At 45.5% G+C, this 26,134-nt stretch overlaps 1 protein-coding gene across 2 annotated transcripts in view; it reads left to right on the top strand.

Moving 5' to 3' along the window:
• The window catches only part of MYZAP (myocardial zonula adherens protein), an 88,833-nt gene that overhangs the window by 33,436 nt on the left and 29,263 nt on the right, over window positions 1-26,134 (top strand). The window contains exons 4-11 of one of the 2 annotated variants that reach the window (XM_084782742.1): window positions 933-1,025; window positions 2,072-2,185; window positions 5,706-5,858; window positions 8,101-8,226; window positions 10,669-10,797; window positions 13,404-13,483; window positions 15,352-15,457; window positions 22,943-25,453. In XM_084782742.1, the coding sequence (XP_084638868.1) occupies window positions 933-1,025; window positions 2,072-2,185; window positions 5,706-5,858; window positions 8,101-8,226; window positions 10,669-10,797; window positions 13,404-13,483; window positions 15,352-15,457; window positions 22,943-22,996 (855 nt within the window). In that variant the 3' untranslated portion in view covers window positions 22,997-25,453. Of the gene's footprint in view, window positions 1-932; window positions 1,026-2,071; window positions 2,186-5,705; window positions 5,859-8,100; window positions 8,227-10,668; window positions 10,798-13,403; window positions 13,484-15,351; window positions 15,458-22,942; window positions 25,454-26,134 lie in introns of those variants that run through there. The other variant, XM_084782741.1, reaches the window with a different exon arrangement.

The raw sequence follows: 26,134 nt of genomic DNA, 5'->3' as shown, positions 1-26,134 counted from the left end.
AAACCTCCAAAGCACAACAAGCTGTTCTGTATACAAATATACCTCAAGTATCGAGTCTTCCAGCCTGGTTCCTAGTATTTAAACTCAAATCAGACTGCTTCCCATCGGCCACTTGCAGGCTAGAAGGCTTGGAGATTGCCTGGAGGGGGCTCCCACAAGACTTCTTGATCTGTTGGAGGGTTCCCAAGAACTTTATTGAACATCTAAGGACACAAGAGGATGGGGAAACAGGGTTGTGTATTGGCTTCCCATGTAGCACTCTTCTGATAGACACCCCACACTCCAGACTTGCACAGTGTTTGTACAAGCGAGGGTTTGGGGATCACTTTCCTCTCTGTTACATCCAGAGTATGTTCTGTTGGTAATTAGTGAGAAACTGACATCTGAATTTATGGGCCCTTCAGGCCTCACATTTTTCCATCTTCCATTCCAGACATTTAATTGCTTTTTGGCATTTGGAGCAGAGAGAGAGAGAGAGAGAGAGAGAGAGAGAGAGAGAGATGGAGAGAGAGCGTGAGCACGCAAATTAGAGGTTGCTGCTTGCTTTGGAGTGTTTTCATCCTTGTAGCCATGCGTTTACAGTTGATTAGTTAAAATTTTGCTGCTTGTAAAAACCTGTGATTGGAAGGGGTAAACTTTGTTCCAACAGGCTTTGAGGGTGATGGATGAGTTTTAACAAAGTGGTTATTCTTCACCTTTCTGTTTGGATGACGTTATATTTGCTAACCCTTATCCTTATATATGATATGCATTATTGTTCAGATAGTCGCCATTGTCTCTAACTAGGTGTTGAGACCGATCCTGTCACTTAATCTGCTATATGTCTTATTCTTAAGATTTTTTCTTGGTCTTTCCCTTATTAATGAAAGTCCCAGTATCGTCCATGAAGACTTGTAACTTATTATGTAACTAGCATTTTTTTATGGCTGCAGGTGAGGGCCACTTTGGAGAAAGTGAGGAGGCGAATGTATGGAGACTATGATGAGATGAGACAGAAGATCCGACAGCTCACCCAGGACCTGTCGGTGAGTCGATCGACGTCTGGGCTCTGCAGCCATGAGAGGAAGGCAGAGCTCAGTGGCCTGGAGATGTTTGAGTGGCTCAGGCTTTTTGTGAATGGAGCCACACTTAAGATGAGCTGAGAGGGCATCTTTTCACAGATTGAACTTTATTATCCAAAGGAAAATGTCTAGTAATCTTCCTTATAGTTGTATTACAAGAGCACTGCACACTCTTAACTCCAGCCCCTACCAGGATGATTTCTAGGCAATGTCGTACTTACAAAAAAAAAAAGGGTTCTACCTTTTTGTTTGTTTCCTTTTGTTTTGGTTTTTTGTTTTGTTTTTTTTTGTTTTGTTTTTGTTTGTTTGTTTTTGAGACAGGGTTTCTCTGTGTAGCCTTGGCTGTCCTGGACTTGCTTTGTAGACCAGGCTGGCCTCGAACTCACAGAGATCTGCCTGCTCCTGCCTCCCTGAGTGCTGGGATTACAGGCATGCGCCACCTTACCTGGATGTGTTTTACTATCCTTAAAGGTGAAGTCTTGTGTCGTCCATGGTGGCCTCAAACTCACAAGACCTCGAGCTCCTCATGCTCCTGTTTTCACCTCCCCAGTGAAGGGGTTATAGGCGTGTACTGTCATGCTTGGCTTACGGGATGCTAAGGATTAAACCCAAGGCCTTGTGCATGCTCTGCTGACCTAGCCACACTCCCAGCCATCAAATTCTATTCTTAGGAATTTATTCTGTAGACAAGTTCTCCTACCTGCAAAATGACTCAGGGATGAGCAAATGGTTTTTGTGTGTTTGTCGTTGTTGTTGTTGCTGTTGTTTTTGTTCTTTCCAATAATTTGTAATAGTTTAAAAAGTGGAAATTGAAATATAAGCTAAGAAGAAGAAAGTATCCTTGCAAACACTTTACCAAATAAGCTAGCTCCTTGGCTCTAGATGTTGGTTTGCAGTCTATAATTTTACTGTAAATATTACTGAAGTAGATGTGACTGCTCTCAGAAATTTCTCCCTCTGTGGAGTTGGTGGGGTGTGGACTGGCTTTGAGTGATGTGTCCTCTCTCCAGGTTTCCCATGCTCAGCAGGACTATCTGGACAGTCACGTCCAAGCCCAGTCATCAGCCCTGGATAGCTTCAACGCCATGAACTCGGCATTGGCGTCGGACTCCATTGGTCTGCAGGTATCCATCCGCTTCCCCTTAGCTGGGAACCTTTTCTTACGGGGAAGGCTTAACCAGGAGTGCGGACTATTTGCAGAAAAGTCACAGAACGTCCTATGGTCAGTCACGGTCCCTTAAGCACAGCTCCAGTAAAGGCTGTTTCTGGAAGGTGGGGAGGAAATGCTTCCAGCTGAAATGCTGTGCCTCTGTTGGGTGCCCAAGCCGATGAGGTTTTAGACTCAGCTCCAGGATGGAGGTGTTTCCTGCTCTCTGGGAACCTGAGTGGTCTTCAGTGTTTGTGTCTGTAGAACCCATCAACTGCCTTGCCCTTGTAGCTTGGTGCTTTAGGAAGTCCTACTTGGTTATGGAGACGACATGTTTATCCAGAGACAAAATGCAACCTTTCATTGGAAGTAGCGCTCACGGGAAGCACCTTTTCTTGATTTAGGAATGATTTTATGTTGGAAAGAGTCATGTGTTTTTGAGAGAATGAAGACATTCTTTATTTTTCTTTTAAAGATTTATTTAGTTATACTATGTTCTGCCTGCATGTGAGCTTGCATGCTGGAAGAGGGCACCAGATCTCAGTATAGGTGGTTGTGAGCCACCGTGTGGTTGCTGGGAATTGAACTCAAGACCTTGGGAAGAGCAGACAGGGCTCTGAACCACTGAGCCATCTCTCCAGCCCCATGAAGACATTCTTAATTAAGGCATAGTACCAGAGATTGGCTCTGAGCTAACTGTTGAAGGGCTTTCACTCTTTATGCTTCCAACCAAGCTGTCCCCTGGCCAGCATGTGGGTTCATTTGAAGATGTTCAAAGCAGGCCTCTGGTCTTTCTTTTCAAACACACCAGAAACCCTTTCTGTCATCCTCCGAATTTATTTGGCTTATCTTTTGATGTCCTCTTAAACATTCAGCACACTCATTTCTAATCCTTTCTGGTCCTATGTAAATAGTTTTGTGGATAAGCAAACAGACCTCCATTCTGGGCTACTCCACTTCCCATAGAACTTAGCATTCACCAAGCACAGCTGATGGAGCCCCATAGGCAACAAAGCTCAGCCAGCTCCCAGCAGTAGGTGGGGCAGGGCTGTGTTTGGATTTGTCTGGGATGCCCATTTCTGGTTGGGCGTCAGTCCCATGCTTTTCCTGGCTCCCTTTTGTGTATGCCAGCTTCCCCCTGGCCTCAGGCCAAGCCCCTGGTTTATTCAGGAGGCCTTTCTTCCCTTCCTCCTATTATAAAGGGAACTTGACAAGGCTCTCTTTCCTTCCTCTCTTGGAAACCATTTCAACTTCCCAGCCTACCAGAAGGCTTTGCTCCACCTAAGTTTATATCTGCTCATGTCTACTATGCCTCTGGGTTTTCTTTCCAGAAAAACAATATATTTTAGGCAAGTTCTTCTCGCGTGCTACTTAGCTATCTAGGCATTTACCTCATAGGCCATTTATTAGAACAGCGATAGCCATAACCCAAGGACCTTTAGTCTCTTAGTCTTGGGCTACAAAACAGAGCCATGCAACTAGAAGATTACAGCATTGGTCGTATCTGAAAGTCACTGGCTTCTTACACAAGATCCCAGCCTCTGGCGCTTGTCCCTTCTATCGTTTGTTATTATCGACAGAGACCAGACTCTTGGCTTCATTTCTTGAAAAAGCAGAGCTAGACAGACCATAGAGATGATTTCCAAACCCTGACTTTTGGAGATAAACTGAGGCCGGCAGAGGTCCGTGATAGGAAATGTCTAGCTAGTGGCAGAGATGGGATTAGACGAATCTGGTCTCCTGGTCAAGGCTAAGTGTTTGTGCGTCCACTTTCTCCCAGAAGCTTTTGGGCATTAGGCTCGATGTCTTCCGAGGCTCCTAGAAGCTGCCGATGGCTTCAGTGTTTCCTTTGATACCTTTTTGCCTCCGCTGACAGTTCCTAAAGTGATTCAAGTGGGCTTAGGAACGAGACGTATATTGTCCAGTGAGGGGTGGGGAATCTTCAGAGACCAGTCCTCTATTAGAGAGGAAGAGGAGACAGACACTCTACCTGGCACCAGGTTCTGAGTCTTGCAATCTGAAGTTGTAGATAATGCCTCCACCCCAGTGGTGTGTCCATTGTGTCCAGTGGTGAGAGTCTAGAGATTATGGGAATCATTTCTCTAATGAAGGAGAAATGGAAGCAACAGTGGTTAAGAGCACTGGCTGTTCTTCCAGAGGACCTGGGTTCAATTCCCAGCACCCACATGGCAGCTCACAACTCTCTGTAACTCCATGTAATCCTCTGTAAAAACTCTGTAATCCTATGGCTCTGACACTCTCATGGCAATGCACATAAATTTTTTTAAAAATTAAATTAAAAGATAGTTTAAAAAAGAAAAAAATGGGTGCAGCTAACAGCAGCATTATCCATTTAATTAGTTCTGCCACTATGGGTGCCCTGGAGCAGCAGGCAGTCAATAGTAACTTCTCCTCTCCCACAGGCAGGGTTTTATGTAGCCCAGGCTGACTTAAAAAAAAAACTACATAGCGCAGGATGACCTTGAAGTGGATCTTTCTGACTCTGCTTGTTCAGTGTTGGGATTACAGGCCTGAGCCACTGCAGGTCATGTGTGCAGTGCTGGTGATGGAACCCTGGGCTGTGTGCATGCTAGGTTCCCTAGTTTGCTTTCTATTGCTGTGATGAAACATCCCAACCAAAGGCAACTTGGGGGAGGAAACAGTTTATTTGGCTTTCTTTTTCATATCACTGTTCATTGTTGAGGGAAGTTGGGGCAGGAACTAAAGCAGGGCAGGAACCTTAGAGGCAGGACCTGATGCAGAGGCCATGGAGCGTGCTGCTTACTGGCTTGCTTCTCATGGCTTTCTCAGCTTACTTTTGTATAGACCTCAGGACTACCTTCCCTGGGGGCAGCACAGCCCACAGTGAGCTGGGCACCCTCACAACAATTATCAATCAGGAAAGATTTGCCACAGGCTTGCCCACAGACCAGTTTGACAGAGGCGTGTTCTCAGTTCTCAGTTGAGGTTCCCATTTTCTAGATGACCTCGGCTCTCCACCATCTAAACCACACCCCTAGCCCCTTAACTGGCTCTTGACACTTGCCAGGTGGCATGGTCGAACTTTATCTTTATTCTATAAAATGCTTTAAAATTTTTCATTGTCAAAATGTGGAAAAAGCAGGGAAACAATAAAATAAAATAAATCCCAATTCTATTATGTAGTGAAAGCTATGGTGGGCTTGGATATATGAATGGGATTGGCCCGTGTTTACTACTTTACACCTGCTTCTCTCCTCGTGTGACACATTACAAGCATTTTCCCTGGGAAAGGTTCCATGTAATTTGTCTTCTCCTCCTAAGCAGCGGCGAGTCTGACGGTCCACAGCTGTGGGGTATTATAGGGAAGGCTGTGTCTACTAAGCCACAGTGGGACAGATGCTGTGGGGATCCCCGGGCCCCCATCTGGGAGCTGCCACGGCATGACACACGATGGGATGACTCTGCTGTGTGGTCTCACACCACTAGATCTGGGATTTTAATTTTCACCCAAATAGAAAACCCTTGTGGATGTGACTCTGGAAAACAGCAACATCAAGGATCAAATCAGGCATTTGCAGCAGACCTATGAAGCGTCCATGGACAAGCTGCGGGAGAAGCAGAGGCAGTTAGAGGCCGCTCAGATGGAAAACCAGCTGCTGAAAATGAAGGTAAAGCAGTCGGCCTCCTCGTTCCCACTGATCCTCCTTCGTTCTCCATCCCCTTTCCCCATTCTCTTTCTCACCCACAGGCATAGTCTGAAGGTGCTGAGGTGATGTCAGTTCACAGCTCCCCACCTAGAGTTGGGATGCTGCACAAACACTCCTTTGGGGGACGCCTTTCTAAGCCTACAGTGGCCTCAAGGGCGCCTAGAAGTCACCAGGACATTGTGATTATGCCAGTAGGAAGGCCAGTGGAATTTTTCCTGGGTCTAGAATAGACTCATGAGCTTTGGAGGGCTCGCTCTCCACCACGTGTGTGCTCTTTAAAGTCCCAAGGACTGCCCCTGCCCCTCCCCACACAGATCTGTCCCTCTTGACCACTGGGCTGTGTGTATGCCTAAGCTAGATTTCTAAAACTTTGAAATCCAGTTGGCCCTCCCAAAATTTTCACCCAAGCCTTTTGGGTTTATTTATTTATTTTATTTTTGGTTTTTTGAGACAAGGTTTCTCTGTGTAGCCTTGACTATCCTGGACTCGCTTTGTAGACCAGACTGGCCGCGAACTCACAGTGATCACCTGCCTCTGCCTCTCAAGTGCTGGCATTAAAGGCATGCGCCACCATTGCCCTGCTTTGGGTTTTATTTTTAAGTTTTGAAAAATGTCTATTTTTATGTATATTTCCATGCATATATGTGTATTTTGAACATATCTACTTCTTCATTACTCTTTCTCATAACCCTTATAATCCTCCAGCCTCTGCCTCCTGAGTGCTAGGATTAAAGACAGGTGCCACTGTGCCCAGCTCAGTCTTTTTTTTTTTTTTTTTTTTTTTAATAATCTTATACCCTCTATTTCTCACTAGGAATTTCTTTGAAAATTTAAAAAAAAATTGTTGTGGAAGAAGTCAGAAGTCCCTGAGTTGAAACTTTGTTGTATACCTATTCATACCACAAGCACAAGGATTTTTAAAAAATTTTTCTCCCCACTCTCCCCTTTATTTTTATCCTTAAAAGTGACCATGTAAGAAGTTGCAGAGACTCAGAGTCTCACATAGCTGAGATGCAGTGTGACTAGGCCTCAGGCAGGTCCCTTTTCCATGACACTTGTGCAGTAGAAATGGAGTGTGAGGTTGACCTGGGCTCTAAGTTAATGACAACCTTTGCTTGGGAATTTCCATCCTTGGTTTGTCAGTACCTACACTTCCCCAATGATGAGCATTCAAGGGCATCAAGAGGGACTTGTCACATCTTTGGAGTAAACACCATGCAGCTCATTAAGGCCACAGGGCACCTCCCTTTCCCAGAGGTGACGCTCAGGTGCCTTAGATAAGCAGGGGCGAGGTCACACCCAGAGCAGCATGGGGTCAGAGGTATGACTTTCTGACTGAAGGCCAGAAAGCAGACACCATCCCTGGATCCAGCCCACTCACCCCCAAAGACTCTCAAGCTGCACCAGCTCCAGCTGGCTACTGAAGGCTCCCAGTCCAGTGGCCCCACTAGGCCAAGATGTTTTCAAAGACAACAGTTCGGAAAGCACACAGCAGCGGGGGAGGGGACAGAGAATGAATTGGATGAAGAAGCTATCTTTAAAATAAATGAATCTGTGCATGTATGTGCACATATGTGCATGTGTGTATATGTAGTGGGTGTAGGTCAGAGGTCAACTTCAAGTGAAGTTGCTTGGGAGCTGTCCATTTTATCTTTTGAGACACAGTCTCTCATTGAACCTGGGCTTGCTGTTTATAGCTGGTTGTCATTGAGCCCCCAGATCATCCAACTATCTATCTACTCAGTGACGGGAGTTACAAGTGTGAGCCACCACACCTGGCTAGTTCTCCTCCTCCTCCTCTTCTCCTCTCTCTCTCTCTCTCTCTTCCTCCCTCCCTCCCTCCCTGTCTCCCTCTTGTCTGTCTGTTTGTCTGTCTCTCTTTTGTCCCCCTTCTTTTGACAAGGGTTCTGAAAAAACTTGACAGACTAAGCACATCTCCCCAGTCACAAGAAGTGGTCTTCTGAAAAATTTACTCTCGGAGGCACCTTGTCCCAACCGTCTTAGATAACTTAGTTACAGTGCCATCTTCCATTGGCATGTGCTCTGTTCTCTCTCTTCCTCCCTGACCTCTCTCTTCCTCCCTGCCCTCCTGTCTGCTTCCTCTCTCTACTGCAGACCTCTGGGGTCATGCTCTGACCTCTGCGAGTAGAGATGCTAGAGGACCAAGGTTCAGGCTGCAGTTCTGCAGTGAGACTTTTTGCAGGTGGAGTCGTCGCAAGAAGCCAATGCTGAGGTGATGCGGGAGATGACAAGGAAGCTGTACAGCCAGTATGAAGAGAAACTGCAGGAGGCACAGCGCAAGCACAGTGCAGAGAAGGAGGCGCTCCTGGTGCGTGTGTGCCACCCAAAACAGAACACAACAGATGTGGCTGGCAGGTTCCCTGAAGGGACTCGTGAGGTTGGATGGGAAGAGAAATCGGGATTTTTCTCCCCCCCTCTTTCATTCTCTATTTCACATGTGTTATATGCATATGTGTACTGTGTGTATAGGTACCCTTGTTCATGTGTGTTCTTACGGAGGTGAAAGGTTGCTTCTCCCATTCTTCACCTTCTTTATTATTTATTTATTTCGAAACAGAGTCTTTCACTGAACCTGGAGCTTGTCATTTATTCTAGGCTGCTGACTAGCGATTTCCCAGGATTCCCCACCCGCCTGGCCCCATGTTAGCATCCACAGTTCTGGAGGTCACAGGTGTGCACTGTCATGCCCAGCTTGTATTTGCGTGCTGGGGATATGAACTCAGACCCTCATGCTTGCACAACAAGCTATGCATCTACCAAGCCATCTCCCCAGCCCAGGGGATTAATTTGATTATTCACTTAGTCCCATTTTTCTTCTTTCTGGAATAACCTGTTGTCTCTGTCTCAAAATACATGTCTCCAGCTAATAGGACCATTTGCCAGCATCCACGTAGATCCTGTGTTTGTCTCTTTACTCCATTTGTTCCTTCTTTTGAAACCTCCCACTTGCCCATCCTGGATTGTAGCATTGTGCCCCCCCAACCGAGCCCCCCAGCCTTGAAAGCTCCACTCTTCCCATCCTGATGTCTGTCAGTCCCACATCCAGCAGTGACCTTTATCCCTTCTTCCTCCTGGCTATGGGAGTGCACTGTGCCTCTGTCTAGAGTGAGCTCGCACTGTGGCCTTTCTAGGACAGCACGCACTCTCTTTGAAGGAGTTCCTCTGTGTCTGGTTTATCTGTGTCCTTGGAGGTTGAATCAGTGCACCAGATGTTTGGGGTTTTCCATAAGAGTAAGTTGGTGGATTGCATTGTGGGAGGAAGATCTGGGAATTCCTTACTCTACTTCAGTTGTATGCTGGCCCACACAGTGACACTCTGAGCTTTTGTGCAGTGTTATTTAAGCCTTCATTGGCTATTTTGTTTTGTTTCTTTTTTCTTTTTTTAAAAATACCTTTAGAACATAAGCTTTCAGGAGAGACAGTTACTAGATCCATTGAAAAGCCACACAAGGGTCTAGTGAGATTGCTCAATACAGTGCTTCTCAAACTGTGGGCCATGACCTCCTTGGAGGTTAAATGATCCTTTCATAGAGGTCACATATCAAATATCCTGCACATCGGATATTTACATTATAAGTCATAATGGTAGAAAATTACAGTTATAAAAGCATTGAAAATAATTTTATGGGGACTGGAGAGATGGCTTAGTGGTTAAGAGCGCTGCCTGCTTTCCCAGGCATCCTGAGTTCAATTCCCAGCAGCCACATAGTGGCTCACAACCACCTAGAATGTGATCTGATGCCTTCTTCTGCAGATAAAGCACTCATAAACAATAAATAAATAATTAAAAATAAGAAAATTTAAAAAAAGAAAAGAATTTTATGGTTGGGGTCACCACAACATGAGGAACTGTATGAAAGGGTCACAGCATTAGAAAGGTTGAGGACCCTAACAGGTAAGGATGCTTACTGCCAAGATAAGCTGAGCTCAATCCCAAAGCCCACATGGTGGAAGGAGAGAACAGACATTTGAAGGCTAGTCTCTCACCTCCACACTTCTGACCTCTGCACGTGTACCCATGACACCTGTATCCCCTCAACACACAAAATAAAAGAAATTCAAATTTTCAAATAAAATTAAAGAATAGCTACGTGACGTGCTTTGTTGAGAGGTGAGACCAGACTCCTGACCGTTGAGTTCACTCTGTGTGAGGCACATGGGTCCCCGGGTCATGCTTTCACAGGGAGATGGTGACCTAGTGAGGCATTGTCTACACTTAGGTGAGTGACCCGGGTATCCAGGCCATGCTGAGGAGTGTGTGTGCCTATTTTTTAAAATTAATTTATTCTTGTTATATCTCAGTGGTTATCCAATCCCTTGTATCCTCCCATTCTTCCCTCCCTCCCATTTTCCCCTTACTCCCCTCCCCTATGACTGTGCCTGAGGGGGACTTCCTCCCCCTTTATATGCTCATAGGGTATCAAGTCTCTTCTCGGTAGCCTGCTATCCTTCCTCTGAGTGCCACCAGGTCTCCCCCTACAGGGGACATGGTCAAATATGAGGCACCAAAACTGGGAATAGGGCTTACTCAAGACCCAGCTATTCCACTCCTTGGAATATACCCAGAAGATGCTCCAGCACACAACAAGAAAATTTGCTCAACCATGTTCATAGCAGCCTTACTCATAATAGCCAGATCATGGAAACAGCCTAAGTGTCCATCAGTAGAAGAATGGATAAAGAAACTGTGGTACATTTACACTATGGAATACTACTCAGCTATTAAAAACAATGTGTGTGCCTATTGCAGGAAGAAACCAATAGCTTTCTGAAAGCGATCGAAGAGGCCAATAAAAAGATGGAGGCGGCTGAGCTCAGCCTGGAGGAGAAAGACAAGAGGATCGGGGAGCTGGACAGGCTGATTGAACGCATGGAGAAGGTAACAGATGTGGCCTGGGCCTGCTGCCCACCTCTGGCCCTAAGGTTCCCTTGAATGCCTTGCTAAAGGGTCAGAAACCTCACCGCTGACTCCTCCCAGCCTTTCAGTCTGCAGTGAGGCACATCCTGTAAAATAACAGAAGGGAGCTGACCAAAGTTCTTGTCTTCCTCTCTGGTAACTGTTTATATTGTTGTTTGTTTCTCTAATGCTGGCAATTGAACCCGTGGCCTTGGCCTATTAGGCAGGCCCTTAGCTCCAAGCCCATCAAGCCAAGCCAAGTTACTTTGATACGTGTTAAAATAGGCCACATGTAAAATTCTTTCTGCAAGCTAATATTGCAGTGGCTAGCTTCATGGGTGCTCTGGAAGTGCTCTCTACTTAACCCGATGAGGCAATGCATTTGGAGGCTCCATCAGCACCCCGCCCCACTTGTTTCTGGGCCACATGTCTGGGGCAGGTTGACTTTTCCATGACAGGCCTGGGACCTGAATGAGGTGAGGAGGCAAACTTCTTTGTGTGTGGTAAACAGGCTGACCATGGGGGAGGGGCAGGTGCTTACAGAGTTGACAAGCCAGTCCACAGGGGGTGGGGTGGGGGATGAGGCAGGAAGTAGAAGAGAATAGACAGGAAGGAAGGAGAGGAAGAGAGAGCGAGATCACAGTGACATGAGCTGACTTCTGGGTAGGCTTCTGGAGTTGAGGGCCAAAGCTGGATCTAGTTTTGGTGAAACAGCTCTCTAGCTACACTGTGGTTGCAGATAGCACTGACCCACCACCAGCGCCAGGCTCTGTGTGCTGGAAACCTCCAGGCTAATGATGGAGCAGGGTCCAAGGATGGGCCTCTGACCTCTTCCTGCTGGCCCACCACTCAAGTCTTCACCTCTGGAGAGGATGGTTAGAAGTTCCTTCCCCACTGGCCTCCTCTCTCTCCTCCTGGAAAGCAGAAACTCACCATTTAGATTTGGAGCCTGTATAACTTGTATAAATTTTTATGTAGAATTGCTGAGAGTGGAAACAGCTCTTCTCAGAGGAGCACTCAAAGCGATATCCCCCCACCTTAGCCGTCAGGGTTGGCAAACGTGTTTAAAGGGATCTCGCTGTATTAATATCTATAAAGCATGTCTATACGATTCAAGTGATGAAAGGCACTGTGCTTTTATTAACATTTTCACTAAATGTTAATACTTATTATTAACTAAATGTTAATACATTAATACTAATGTTAAACTTAAGTTTGCACATATAATTATATATTCAGCAAAATGTTTGCAGCATATAGCTTGACATGTTTCTTATTACTACTGGAAGAAATTGCTGCAGTTGGTAGCTTTCAGTAATGTGGGTTTATTCCTTTTGCTTCTGGAGGTAAGAAGTCAGAGAATTAAGATTTTGATAGGTTTTTGGAAGTTCAAAAAGAAAGTCAGCTTCCTTGCCTTTTCTAACTCCTAGGGGCTGCCTGTACTACATGGCTGTGGCCCATACCCTGACATCAGAGTCAGCTGTGTAGTGTCTTCCTAGCTCCTCCGTTTTAACTCTACTGCCTCATCTAATAAGAACTGAACGCAGCCTACGGGACACTTCAGATCGTGTGTGCATGTTAGGCATGTTTGCAAAGTGTTAGCAAGGTTTTTAAAATCTATTATATTGGGGTTCTTAATGCCTCTACCTCCCTTCTCTACCCTTTATCCCTTCCAACACCCCAACACCAGGTAGGAGAGAAAGAAGGTTAGTGGGGAGAAAGGCAGCATATGTCTCTTTAGACTACTTCCTGCTGGTTAGGGATGTAGTTCCTTGGGGCAAGTCCAGTCTTTGTTTCAGGATATCTTCAACTTCTTCTGTCAAACCACAACAGCAACCAGGAACGGCAAGGGAACAGCAGCAGGGGAGCAGCAGCCTTCTTCCTCAGAGCCACCCCCACCCCCGACCTGGGCTCTAGCATGATCTGGGCTATAGCATTTATTCCTCTCCAGAGTCCTCAGAATTAAACTAACTGCAGTGGCAAAGATCACGCCCTCTCAGAGCCCACACAGGGCAAATGGTTTGCTGCTGCAGACAATCTAAAGCAGCCCCGTATCCCACACCTGGGATTAGAACAAAAACGTGTTATCATAACATAACTGAGTTTTTAAAGACACCAAAACTTCTAATACAGCAAAGTTCCATTTTCTGTAAGGGATGGTGTGTCTGTGAGGGACTAGAAGCTGGTCTTTGTGTTGGGGGGACCATTGTTCGGCCACAATGGCCATAATATATGTTTTATAAGTGAGTACCCCCCTGTCTAAACATGCCTGGCCTGGTCCATAGGACATTACCAGAATTTCAAAGTCTTTCAGAAATTTTACAGTGCCATGGACCACTGCTTTGTGCCATGGATTTTCCTTATTTATAACTATAAGTTTTCATAAGACATGTGGTTTAACTACAGTGTTTCATCTAATCCATAAATATGTCTATGCCTTGGGTCCCTTTGAGTATTGAGCTCTGGGCTAGCAGGTCTGTGAAACCCCCAGGGAGTGGTGCACAGATTTGGACATGCCAGAGCTGGGTGTGCCTAGTGTTCCTCTTCTGTCTGGCTCCATCTGGCTCCATTGATTATGTCTGTTTTAGGAACGGCATCAACTCCAGCTCCAGCTCCTCGAGCATGAAACAGAAATGTCTGGAGAGATCGCAGTTTCTGACAAGGACAGGTGAGGCGCACTGGCCTTGGGTCTATAGTAACTTGGAGGCTGACATGCACATTGGGGTGTGTGTGTGTCTGTGTGTTTGTGTGTGGGGGGTTTAACTACAGTGTTCTTGCACACAGAGGCCAGAGGAAGACATCTAGTATCTTTCTCTTATCTTTCTACCTTATTCCCTTGATCCAGCATCTCTCATTGTACCTAGAGCTAGGCTAAAAGCTAGAAAGCCTGCTCATTCTTCTGTCTCCCCTCCCCCAAAACCCTACCCCACAGCTATGCCCAACTTTTTCTGTAAGTATTGGGGATTTGAACTCAGGTCTTCATGCTTGCTCAATAAGTCCTTTTACCCACTGAGCCATCTCCCCAACCCTGTGTGCACTGCTTTGGATAGCTCATTTGACTCTCGTGTTTTCACTCATGTGGTCCTCACTCAGCACCAACCTATGTAAGTGTGACATTGGCGGAGAGCACCTAGTATATATCCAGTTCCCTAAGGAGCTTGCAGTCACATCTCACTGCTGGCTGTTAGTTCAGTGGGACACATCAAAGGTGGCCACAAGCACAGACTTTCAACCTGTGTGTGCTTCTAACCCTGGGCACCACAGGATGCACATTGTTAATGAGTTAACTCATCAGAGGAGACCCAAACCATCTGTCCTAGAAATTAATTTTAAAGTGTTGCTTGTGAGCCTGTGAATCCCTGCATGAAAAATACAAGAGTCATATATGTTTTTTTTCTTGAAATAAAAAGGCAGAGGAAGGAAAGCAAGGCTGGGCTAATTGGAGCCCTTGGTCAAGTTACCTGACCCCCGAGGCTCTTTGCCTACCTGTGGGATGGAAACTCTTTCTAAATAAGAAATGTTATGTTGATCAGATGTCTGTCCCTTTGGTTCACATTGTGAAGGAACTTTGACCTACTGCCTGCTACACCGTATGTGTTGGGGAAAAATGTTGTCCTTGATTTAAAACATTTCACTATGTTTATTTATTTATTGTGCAGGTGTGTATATGTGTTACAGATGTTCCATGACATGAGTGTGGAGGCCAGAAGACAGCTTTCAGGAATTCTTTCCCTTTATCATATGGGTCATGTGGGGAATCAAACTCAGATCATGTGCTTGGCAGCAAGTGCCCTCACCTGCTGAGCCACTTTATTGGCTCTATTCCTGTAACTTGAGAGTTTCCAAAGTTGTAGGGGCCTTCACTAGTTTCTACTTTGGTGCTAATGAGGGACCTGGCATTGCTGGGAAGTGGGACACAGACACTGAACATTTCTTCCAGTGTTTGGCTCTCATGACACACAGAGCACAGTCACCTGGTAGCTCCTCTTGGTTTGAGCCAAGCAAAGATAGATGTCTCCAAAAAAGCTCAGAAATATTCTGAGGTGTGGGGCAGTGGTGCAGCGAAAGGCTGCACCCTTGTTTCTTCAATAAGTGATGAATGCAGCAGCAATGACGGCAGGCTTTCCTGGATTCCACCCTTGATTTCAGGGACTTCGATGTGTTCTTGGACTCTTCAGTGTCCCCCTGGCTAAGGTCACTGACTGCAGGTCCCAGTCTGTATTAAAAGCCTCTCGTACTTGTCAGTGAAGAAAACCCTTCTCTCATTCTGCCCCTGGGAAGTACAGAGGGAAGCTGAGGAGGGGCCTGAAGGACGTCTGTGCTCTTTCTGGGGTACAGAGGGAAGCTGAGGAGGGGCCTGAAGGACGTCTGTGCTCTTTCTGGGGTGAGAGCCACCCTGAGTTCGCCCCCAGGGTTCACAGGAGGAGAGCTCATGGCTTGAATTTGAGTTTTTGTTCTTGCTTCTATAAAGCCATGGCATTTTCTGGTGCCAGGGCTCTTTAGAGTCAGCGCTCAGGGCCCTCTTTTCTGCCATAGGTACCAGCAGCTGGAGGAGGCATCAGCCAGCCTCCGAGAGCGGATCAGACACCTGGATGACATGGTGCATTGCCAGCAGAAGAAAGTCAAGCAGATGGTCGAGGAGGTAAGCGCTCACAGAAGGCCTGCGAGGACGGCTTCCCCACTCTAGCTCATGTGTGACTTGGCTCCAGCCACTGTCATCACAGCCCAGAGGGAGAGCTCCTCTTGTGTACGGTATGGACCAATGATTGTTCCCCTCAAAGGAGAGTTTTCTCTAGACCAAAGTGTTGGTCAAGTGCAGTTCATAGTGTACACACTCTCGAAGGTCAGTGGCACCACATGTGAATCCTGTAATTTAAGGGACAAAAGGTGACAGAAGCTAACCTCAGCTCGGGCTTCTCTGCCCTCATCTTTTGCACCAGCTGCTGTGCCCTTTCTCTGCTTTTGGGTGCACCTTTCTCACCTTCCTTTTTCATTCTTTTCCCATGATGCTCTGCTCCCTGTGTCCTCGGTCCTTTCCTGTCTGATCTCTCACTCTTGTTTCTCCTACATCTTTTCTCTCTTCTACATCCTTCCTTTCCTTAACTGCATGTGTAATATGAAAAGTTATATTTTTAATCTTCTGGAAAAGTTTATCATTCTATTTTTTTCTAAGTGAGAAGAAACACAGGTAGGTTGGACATTTACTGAAAAAGGATGATTTTGTCATGGCTTAGTGTGGTCTGCCTCCCTTTTTTGTGATGCTCAGTAGAAGAAAATCCATGTGTGGTTAAAGCCGCCACGTGCCATTTTAGATGTTTCTTTCTTTTTTTTTTTTTCCGAGACAGGGTTTCTCTGTGTAGCCTTGGCTGTCCTGGACTCACTTTGTGGACCAGGCTGGCCTCGAACTCACAGCGATCCGCCTGCCTCTGCCTCCCGAGTGCTGGGATTAAAGGCATGCACCACCACGCCCAGTTTAGATGTTTCTTATTTAATTTAAAAAACTGGTAGAAAAAATCAAGTGGAAAAATTGGATAGAAAAATGACAGTAGTAAAAGGATTATAATCCAGTAGAAAAATCTGGTAGTAAAACAACAGAGTTATAAGACTACCTAGGGTCTAATTCTCTAACTTGAAAAATAAAGTCAAATGAATTAAAAGATTGGTTGGCAGAAGAAAGTAGGGAAAAACTATTTCCCTTATAATAAGCACTATAGACTGTGCCCATTATGTGTGTACCTGTGTATGATTATGTACATGCATGTTCCCTGCATGTGTGCGTGTGTGTGGAGGCCAGGAGGCAACATTGGCTGCTTTGCCTCAGGTACCACCCACCTTATTTTTGGAGACAACACCTCTTACTGTCCTGAATCTTATCAGGATGCCTGGCCAGTAAAACCCAGAGGTCCTCATGTCTCCACTTCCCCAGGGCTGGGATTACAAGACTGTACCAGCACACCTAGCCTTTTCCATGGGTTCTGGAATTGAATTCTGATCCTCATAGTTGCAAGAAAAGCAAATTACCAACTAACTGAGCATCTCCCCAGCTCTATGGCTATCTTTAAAGGAGTCACTAAGATTTAAAGTATATGCAGTTTCAATAAGTTGTACACATGACAGATGGCATTAGAAGCATATCTGTGTTAGCAGTCTAGGAAATACTGGGGTTCCTGTAGTGAGGGCAAGGCCAGGGGATTATGAGGGTGGGAAGGACACTTTGTTTTATTACGTCTAGAATAAACATTCACAGTAGATAACAATCTTGTCTCCAAATGAGAAGTCTAGTCACACTGTGTTGAGTCTTGTATGTTTTGTACACAAGTATCTAGGGAGTGGGGCCACAGAAGCTGGGGAGGAGCCAGGCTGCACCTTCCCAAATTTGTACACGCATATGGGAGCCCCATCAGCAACAACGATGGGTGAGATCCCATCCCACCCCAGCATGGGCAGAAGCGTGTTTGCCGAGGGAAGGCATCACGTCATCGCAATGAGCCTTGGCGATCAGAGCACCCCTTCTCCACCCCTGAGTTTTCCACGTTAAAGCTGGAGGCAGAGAGGATTTGTTAATGTATGTGATTCTAACTGGGACAGGAGGGGTGTGCGTATTGCTCATGTCTAGTTTTAGAGAGGCCTCGAGTAAGCCCTGGATTGATTGGCTTTTAGTCAGTTAACCCCTTGTCTATAGTGAATTGAGACTGACTGTTCTTAAAGCCACTTTCAGACAAGTTCAAAATGCTGTGTGTTATATCGGATTTTCAGAGTATAATAAATATTCCTAATTAAAGGGAGTGAAGGAAACAAACACACACATACATTTGGCTCTCAGTATCTGGGGCATTTTGTTCTAGAACCTCCTAAGGACCCCAGAATCTTTGGATGTTGAAGTTTCATATATAAAACGGCAGAATATTTGTTCTTTTAAAAGATTTCCTTGGGGCGGGGGTGGAGCGCGATCCTTATATATGAGTTCACTACTTGTTTCAACCAGCAGAGGGCATCAGATCCTCTGGAACTGGAGTTAAGTGTAGTTGTAAGCCACTGGACATGAGGGCTTCTGGAAGAGGGACAAGTGCTCTTAACTACTGAACTGCTCCTCCCGGCTCCCTTCTGAGTATTTTACATCATTTCTGGATTACTTAAAATACTAAACACCATATAAACTGCTGTTTTCTTTATTGTTTAGAGCATAAAGATGAGGGGAAAATCTGTACACACTCAGCACAGATGTAATTTTATTTTCTCAAAGGTTTTTCATCTGAAGGTGGTTGAGTTCATGCTGGTTGAATCACGGAGGGGTGACCCTGCACCTGTGTGTTTAAACAGGGCAGTGTGCAAAGTCTAATGTCCATGCCTTTTATCTCACATTTACCACACAAGCTTCTCAGCTAAAGCGGGAGATCAGTCAGTCAGTGGAGTGAAATGGTCTGCACTTTCAGGACAGCACCGTGAGTGGCACTAGCACCACTTACACAAAAAAGGAGATTTTTTAAAAAGTCTGTATTCTGACTTTAAGATCTTTAAATCAGGGGCTGGAGAGATGGCTCAGCAGTTAAAAGCACTGGCTGCTGTTCCAGAGGTCCTGAGTTCAATTCCCAGCAACCACATGGTGGCTCACAACCATCTATAATGAGATCTGGTGCCATCTTCTGGTGTGCAGATATACATGCAGGCAGAACAATGTATATGAAATAAATAAATAAATCTTAAAAAAAAAACTTTAAATCAGGAAGTAAAAATAATCAAGTCTGTCCATCACACTGTGGTCACACCTACAGAAAAAGAATAGATTTTTAAAACAAAATAATTGTAGGTGTTTATGAAAATGCTTTGTTTAAAGTTAGAAACATGGAAGAGTGACAAAGACAAGTGGGCATGTTCAGAGGAGCCACCTGGCTGGAAAAGAACCAAGAGGAATTAAGAAGGCGCTGAGGGAACACCGGGTCGGGGTGAGGGGGTGACATGGCTAAAGAGAGGAGCTGGAGCTGACTCCCGCCTTAGAAAAGTGTGTTGTCGTGGTGCAGTACCAAGACACATCCACCAGGTGGCGCTCTTAGTGAGGAAAGCATTGACTCTCAGTATATAGACAGCGTTTCTGATACAGGCTGCTCTGAATGAGTATTGAGCCCGGAGCTTGCTGGTGTTGCGCCTGTGTGGCATGCAGGAATATTTGATGAAAATCTGCTGAGCCTGGCAGTGTTCTTAGTTTTATTATTTCGTGTGTGTGTGTGTGTGTGTGTGTGTGTGTGTGTGTGTGTGTGTGTGTGTGTGTGAGTAGTCAGTTCTCTCTTTGCTCCTTTACACGGGATCTAGGGATAGAACCCAGGTATCCAGGCTTGCACAGCAACTGTCTTTGGCCACAGAGCCATCTCATAAGCTCCACCATAGATAAAGAACTCTCTTTTTCTATGCTGTGTCTGTTACTGCAATCTCAGCTTTATCATTAATTTACATAAAGAGAGCCCCCACAAAAACACCTCAAAAGGAGTAAGTGATAGTTCAGATGTCCTTGGCCTGGAAACATGCGTTCAGGGTACTGCAAATGCCATGCTCCAATGTGGTAACATCTGCTCAGTGTCTCAGGTACAGCCTGATGATGCTCTTAGCTTTGGATTGTTGAAAGGCACCAGTCTGTTAAGTTGGTTTCACATGGTAATCACAAAGATATTAGGTCAGACACATCTGCGTAATTAATAATAGGCCAAGATACATTGGCTCTGGATCTGCAACATTCCTACTCTCTGTAGTCAGCAAGTTCTGATCAGTCATCTAGGCTTGCAGGGTCTTTCACATAGGTGTGGTTTTTTCTGAGAACATCAGTTCCCTGTAACAAAATCAACAAAGTCACAAGTCAATCACCCCAGGCTACTTGGGGCTCATTTTGAAAACTACACACTAAATTAGTCACTGAGGTATGCTGAACTCCCACGTCAGTGGAGAAGTGTATTTTTGTCTGTCAGCACCTGGTACCCAGAGGGAGAGGCATACTTGAGGTAGACGAGAAACAGCTTGTAGGTGCAGCAGGGGTTGTTTTCCCTCTTTCCCTTGAAGCCCAAAAGCTTGTCCATGTCAAAATTCCACCTTCCCCAAGGCCAGGACTCCTTGGTGATGTCTCCTGCCAGTTTCGGGGTCCTGTTTTGGTGATAATGGCTTTTAAGAAACTGTTAGTGTGAGCTTATTTATCAGCCTCCCAAATCCACCTGTCGCTACTAAGTACCTTGAAAACCTTTCTGTGTTAAGCAACATATTTTCCCCACCTAGTAGACTATCACTTTAAAGAGCGTTGATCGAAGTTAAGGTGGTTGTCCCAACTTTTGCTATCTTTGACTCAGTAAAGACTTGGCTTCCATTGTGTGGGACAGTGGGCTCGAACCATGTAATAAGACCAAGTGTGGGCTCCTAGTTGTTTTCACAGTTTAACCATTAAGCATCTTTTCATTTTATTGATCACCATCTTTTTTATGATGAAGTTTTCTTGGTCTGTGTATATATGTGTGCTTGCATGCGTGTGAGCACATGTGTGCATGTGGAGGGCAGAGGTTGCTGTCACGTGTCTTTTTGATCATTCTTCACTGTATTCACCAAGGCAGGGTCTGTCACTGGATCCGGAGCTTACTTAAACAGCTAGTCTAGCGAGCCAGCTTGCCCCTGGATTCCATATCCCAGTCACTAGGCTTACAGGCAGCCACCACACTCACCTTACTTTTTATGGGGAGGCTGGAGATCCGAACTCAGGTCCTTACACTTGTGCAGCAAGTGCTTTATGCACTGAGCCATCCCTAGCCCCCAACATAGCTGTTTGGTTAGAGTGAGAAGATGGTAAAAGGTCATGTTCCCTTTTCTGCTTCTCCACCTGGCTGGGCACCGTAATCACCTGGGCTTTAGAAAATCCTCCAAAGCTGGCAGATACTGGTGGGAGCCAGTTGTGCATTCGGGTCTTCTGAGAGAGTGTGTGTGTATGTGTATGTGTGTGTGTGTGTATGTGTGTGAGTGTGTATGTGTGTGTCTAGTACACTGTAGACTGGCTTTCCTTGTAGAGTTTCATGTTGTCAGTGTCTGGCCGGCCTCCTTCAGACACTCCTGTACCCAGGTGGGATGCTGACAGTGAACCTAGAGCAGGGCACTGTTATAGAAGAAACGCCTGGGAGCTAGTGACCAGGGCCAAGAGCAGGGAATTTCAAAGCTGGACCGTTTCTCCTGCTACCTGGCGTCTGGCCTGTTGCAGAATGCAATAGAGGCTGCTGGTATCCATAATGTAGGGACATCCCATAGGTGACTGGGACATATCTAGATTCACAGGTGTGTCCAACATTTTGACATCCCACACAGCATTGTCATCTACAAAGGACATGCGTGTTCAAGAACCAGAAATAAAGAAAGCTCATCCTGTATTTTGTAAATGTATAGTTTTGTCTTGAGCCACATTCAAAGTTGTCCTTGCTTCATGAGGCCTGTGGGCTGTGGGTGGACCTGCCTAAAAGGCTTTGCCAGTGGAGAGAGGTCAGTTGTTAAACAGAAAATAGAGAATATATATACTCATGGCTTGCCCTGTATGTGTGAGCATTCCCTGTCTGTATGTATAGACTTTCCTTGCCTTGGTTTAAAGCAGAAGTTCTTAACTTTCCTAATACAGTAACCCTCTAATACAGTTTCTCGTGTTGTGCTGGCTCCAACCATAAAATTATTTTGTTGCTATTTCATGATTGTAATTTTGCTACTGTTATTAATCTTAATATAAATATCTGGTATGCAGGATATCTGATATGCAAACCTTGTAGAAGATTTGTTTAACCTCCAAAGGGGTCTTGACCTAAATCCTTTCTGCCTTACACATGGCTTATACTGCCTCCCCCCTTCAGTGAACAGAGTGCAATGGTTTTATTAGCAGGGCCTGCCTCTTATGTGAAAGCCAAAGCAGAACATATTTACAATGCCCAGGAAACAACTTTGGAAGTCCCAGGTCATCACCTCTCAGACATTTTGCAGAGTGACAGTGCCATGGCCTTCGAGAGGTCAGTCCCCTCAGGGGAACAGCTACAGAAGAGCTTGTCTGAGGTTGAATCTCTGAGTTTCTGGCTCTTTGACTAGTTGACATGGCAGCTTTCTTTCTATCTGTATAAGGCTTCTGAGCTGATCCCCCACAGAACCCCAGTCCCTGCACACCTCTTGCAGGCAGAGATCTTTCTGAACATACTGGGAGTAATGGTCTAGAAGATATTCATAAACTTGAACTTTACAATCAAGCAGACCTGGGCTTACTAGTTGTAGGATTTGAAAATTTATTCATTTCCCTTTATGTAAAATAGAATCAGTAAGAGTATCTGTTTGAGAGGTGTTATGGGCTAGAATTAAATTATATATATATATATATGATTTTATCTATATCTATCACCTATGTTCATTGAAACAACATGGAAAATACTTAATGAATACTAGCTACTATTAATATTACTGTTCTCAATAAATGGTTTCTGTGGTGCAGGTACAACATGGAGGTAAGTGACCAAGGTATCTGGTTGATGGCTTCCACCATTCTCAGGGCTGGCTTTGTTCTCTGTCTTGGAGTCTTGGTAATCAAACTGGATCTTTGGGCATGCCTCCCTTCTTTTCCTATGCTGTGTGCTACTCTGTAGCTTAGCCATCAAAATACTTCATTATTTTTGTTTGTTTGCTTTGAGTAGAGGCAGGGTCTCATGTTGTCCAAGTTAGCCTCAAACTCACTGTGTAGCCAAGGATGAGCTTGAGCTTTGACTCCCACCTCCCGCGTTCTGGGATTACATGTGTGTAATCACATGAATGTGTCTCACTTTGCCAAGTTTATGTAGTACTGGGGATTGAACCCAGGTCTCACAGATGCTAGGCAAGCACTTTGCCAACTGAGCTACTTCCGTCATCAGGTTCTCTATTTCAAGAATCTTCCCTATTGAGAGGTTCAGCTATTTGCTGGTACACAATTCACTTCAAAAATATTCTGTCATGGTGTGCTGAGATGCGGAACACAAAAGGGTGCTTTGGGCAAGTAGCTTGCATCCCCCAGTACGTCCCATAGCTGGTAGTTAGGTCCATGGGGGTCAGGGAAAGAGCCATGGCCCTGAAGCCTCGACCCTAACTCACTCAATTGAACTGTCCCCAGATCATGTCGCACGAGCTCTTCTCCACATTTAGTCTCCGGCTCTTTGGACGATGATTGGTAGAGGCGGAGGTGGACGCGTCTTACTGGGTGTGATTAGAAGAACACTTGTACACTCCGCAGGGAAGAGTGCTGTACCCCGGAACAAACAGGAAAGATACGCTATTCAAAGGAAGCCTTGACCCGTGTGGGGCCCTCATTTGTGAAGCCACTCTCAGTAGCCTCACAACCTCAAACTGCAGACCAAAGAGACCCAAGAGATCCACGGGATATTTTTTTTTTAGAAACATTGGTTCTTTCTTAGACATCAAAGCAAGAATTGCACTGAAAAAAAAAAAGCCCTTACAAATAATTTAGAAAGTGCCAGGTGGAAGAGCCACAGAAGATGCCCACTAAGGAGAAGGGAAGAGAGGCGAAGAGTGTCAGCGCTCTGGGAAGGAGGTACCCCTCGCTGGATCACACTCGCAGAAATGCAGATGCGGCCAAATGTCCTTGTAGCTTGGTTATATTTGTATACGGTGGCCCTTATATTTGGAGATGGCCCTCTGGGTGTCCTTTCTGAATAACTGTCTATAGTCGTTGTCAGCTAATATCTCTCTTCTTGTTTAAGGAAAGTTCAGTTTGCTTTATCACTCTGGCCTGAATAGACACAAGACAACCCACTTCAGGAAAAGTGGGAATATGCCCCGTAAGAAGAGAAATATGCCTGGCTAAAATGCATGGAGGCAAGATGAGCCAGGCAGACCTCATAGAGCCCTTTGCTCTGTGGGGTGGCAGCAGTTTCAGTTAAGGATGGTAGTAACGGGTGATGCGGTGAGCATCCCTCTGACCTTGTATTCTATTTTGTTTTGTTTCTATAGGAAAGTGTGTTTGTTGGGGGCAGGGATGCTGTCTCATCAGTGTCGCCCCTGATCTTTCATGTTGGTCTCTTGTCAACTCCAGCTTAGGGTGGCATGGAAGGGAAGGGAGCAGGTGAGAGAGTCCCACATCTGTAAAGAGCTCTTGGTGACCTGAACCTGGGTGTGGCCCATTTACAGCTGGACCCCACCTACTCTGTGGGGTGGAGAGCAGAAAGTCACACATCCCCTCCGGACACTAGGTGGTGTCTTACCTGCGGTATTCCTAGGGACTCAGTCTCTGGGCATTTCCTCTAGAGCAAGTCACCCAGTTTCAGAAGGTGAAATCACAGGACTTAAGGGAGTGGCCCTGAGCCTCGCAGAAGGTAGATCTGGGTCAGTCTTTCTCCTGATATGGTGTGCTTTTGTCTGTCTGAAATTTCTTCTCTCTTGGGCTATGGTCAGTCCTCAGAAGCCAGAGACGCCTTGTTCCTCAGAGCCAGGTGGGGAGTTGCCCAAAGTGCAGCTCTCCACAGGTTTTGTGAGTGCCATTCTCTCCTCCTGTTCTGCCCCTGGTGGCAGGCTAATTGGTGATCTTCTTAGACCCAGTTCTTCGCTTCTCAAGGACTTGCCTCTACTGACAATCCTGCGTCTTAATTTGCTGGCTTCCTACCTAAGTTGGCATGGTGCCAACTTTGACTTAACTTGCTACGAAACCTGTCTTATATTCATAAGCCTTTGCCACCCTATTCCCTTCTCCCCCCGCCCCCCCCCCCCGGATCTTATTTGGACCCTTTGCCTGGACTCCTGGCCACTCTCCACTCCATCCAAAGGAGGTACTGCTGGAAGCGTGAAGCAGGATTTGTTTATGGCTGGTGTAAATGTAATCATTTCAGTCTAGTGGGTAGCATAGTGTAGTCACATCTTTCGTCGTAATACTTTATGTAAAACATGAACTTTTTAGAAGCATCACAAAGAACATGGTTGGGTGAGCCCTTCTTCCCTATGTATTCAAAAAACCAAAACAACCACCAGAGCAGACAGGTCATACGTGGCCAGTGCATTTAGTGCGTACGCTTTGTCCATCTGGTGAATGCGCACTGCGGAGGGTGGCAGAGTGGTGTCCTCGGCTGGCAAGCCAGGCTTCTCTGGGACAAATTTGCTTCATTGAGTTTTTAAACTACTTTCTTTATCGTCCCTCCTGAAAATGTGTGCAAACTCTTTGTATTGTTGGCATGGATCATTTATTGAAAGATATTTGGGTGATGTTATCATTGCCAGTCAGTGGGATTTGTTTGTGGTATCTGTTACATAAATATTGAGTTTTTCTAGAGTTATCTATTTTTCCACTGTGTTGTATGTCCTGTTTGTCATTTTCTGTAATAACTTTAGAGTTTTGTTTGTCATCTTTATCTTTTATTGCAGCCCACGTGTCTGTCCCTCCCCATTTCCGCCCTCTATTTTGTCTATGGCACTTATACCATATTTGGTGTGTTTTGCTTTCATTCCTCGGTCATCGGTCTGCTTGTTTGGTTTGTGTTTCTCTCTCTCTTGTAGAATGGAAGCTCTGTGAGGGCAAGGTCTTTGACCTGTTTCACTCATGTCTGTATTCTTGGAATCTAGAATGGTTACTGGTATCCAGTAGGTGCTCAATAAATATTATTTTTGGACAAATAAAGACTAAGTCATCTGGAATTTATTTTTGTGTGTGACCAGGGCTCACTCTCTATCTCTTTTTGGCTCATAGGAAACTTGATATTCAACATCATTATCCGACTTCTTTTCATGTCACCTTTATCAAGCTGGAGTTCTTTCCTCTGTGCTATTGTCTTTGAATATTCTTGTCCTGCGACTCCACCAGAGACTATAGAAAGCCCAGACTTTAGACTTAGGAGTTGGGCCTGGGGAGGAGGGAGCGCAGTAGCTCTTTCTGCAGAGATCATTGGTGAGCATTTAAGAAGTGCCTTCTGTAAACCAGGTGTAAACATGGATGAACTTCCTGCTCTCAAGGGATTTTCTGAATGGCATCTAAACTCATCAGAGGATGAGGGAGAATGTGCTAAGTGACATATCCGATTCTAAGCCATGTGCTCTGGGAACACAGAGGCTGGGCAGTGAATCCTAGACTCTGAGGAAATAAAATCTGGCCTGGCCCCCACCTCTGCTTCTGACTAGGATTTGTGTTTTGAACAAATTCACAAAATCCTTATCCTTTCCAAGATTCTGATTCATTTTCAATAAAATGAGTTCAGTCTCAACAGTTCCTGCTCTGGAGGTGGTGGTACAGACTGACTGATAGCCTCCAAGTGTGAACTAATTCTCCTGCAGGGAGGAGGCAGTGTCTAATTGCATCTTGCAA

Source organism: Acomys minous, assembly GCF_964271855.1.
Source record: "Acomys minous genome assembly, chromosome: 5".
Classification (NCBI taxonomy): domain Eukaryota; kingdom Metazoa; phylum Chordata; class Mammalia; order Rodentia; family Muridae; genus Acomys; species Acomys minous.
This window is presented reverse-complemented; position numbering and strand designations above follow the sequence as displayed.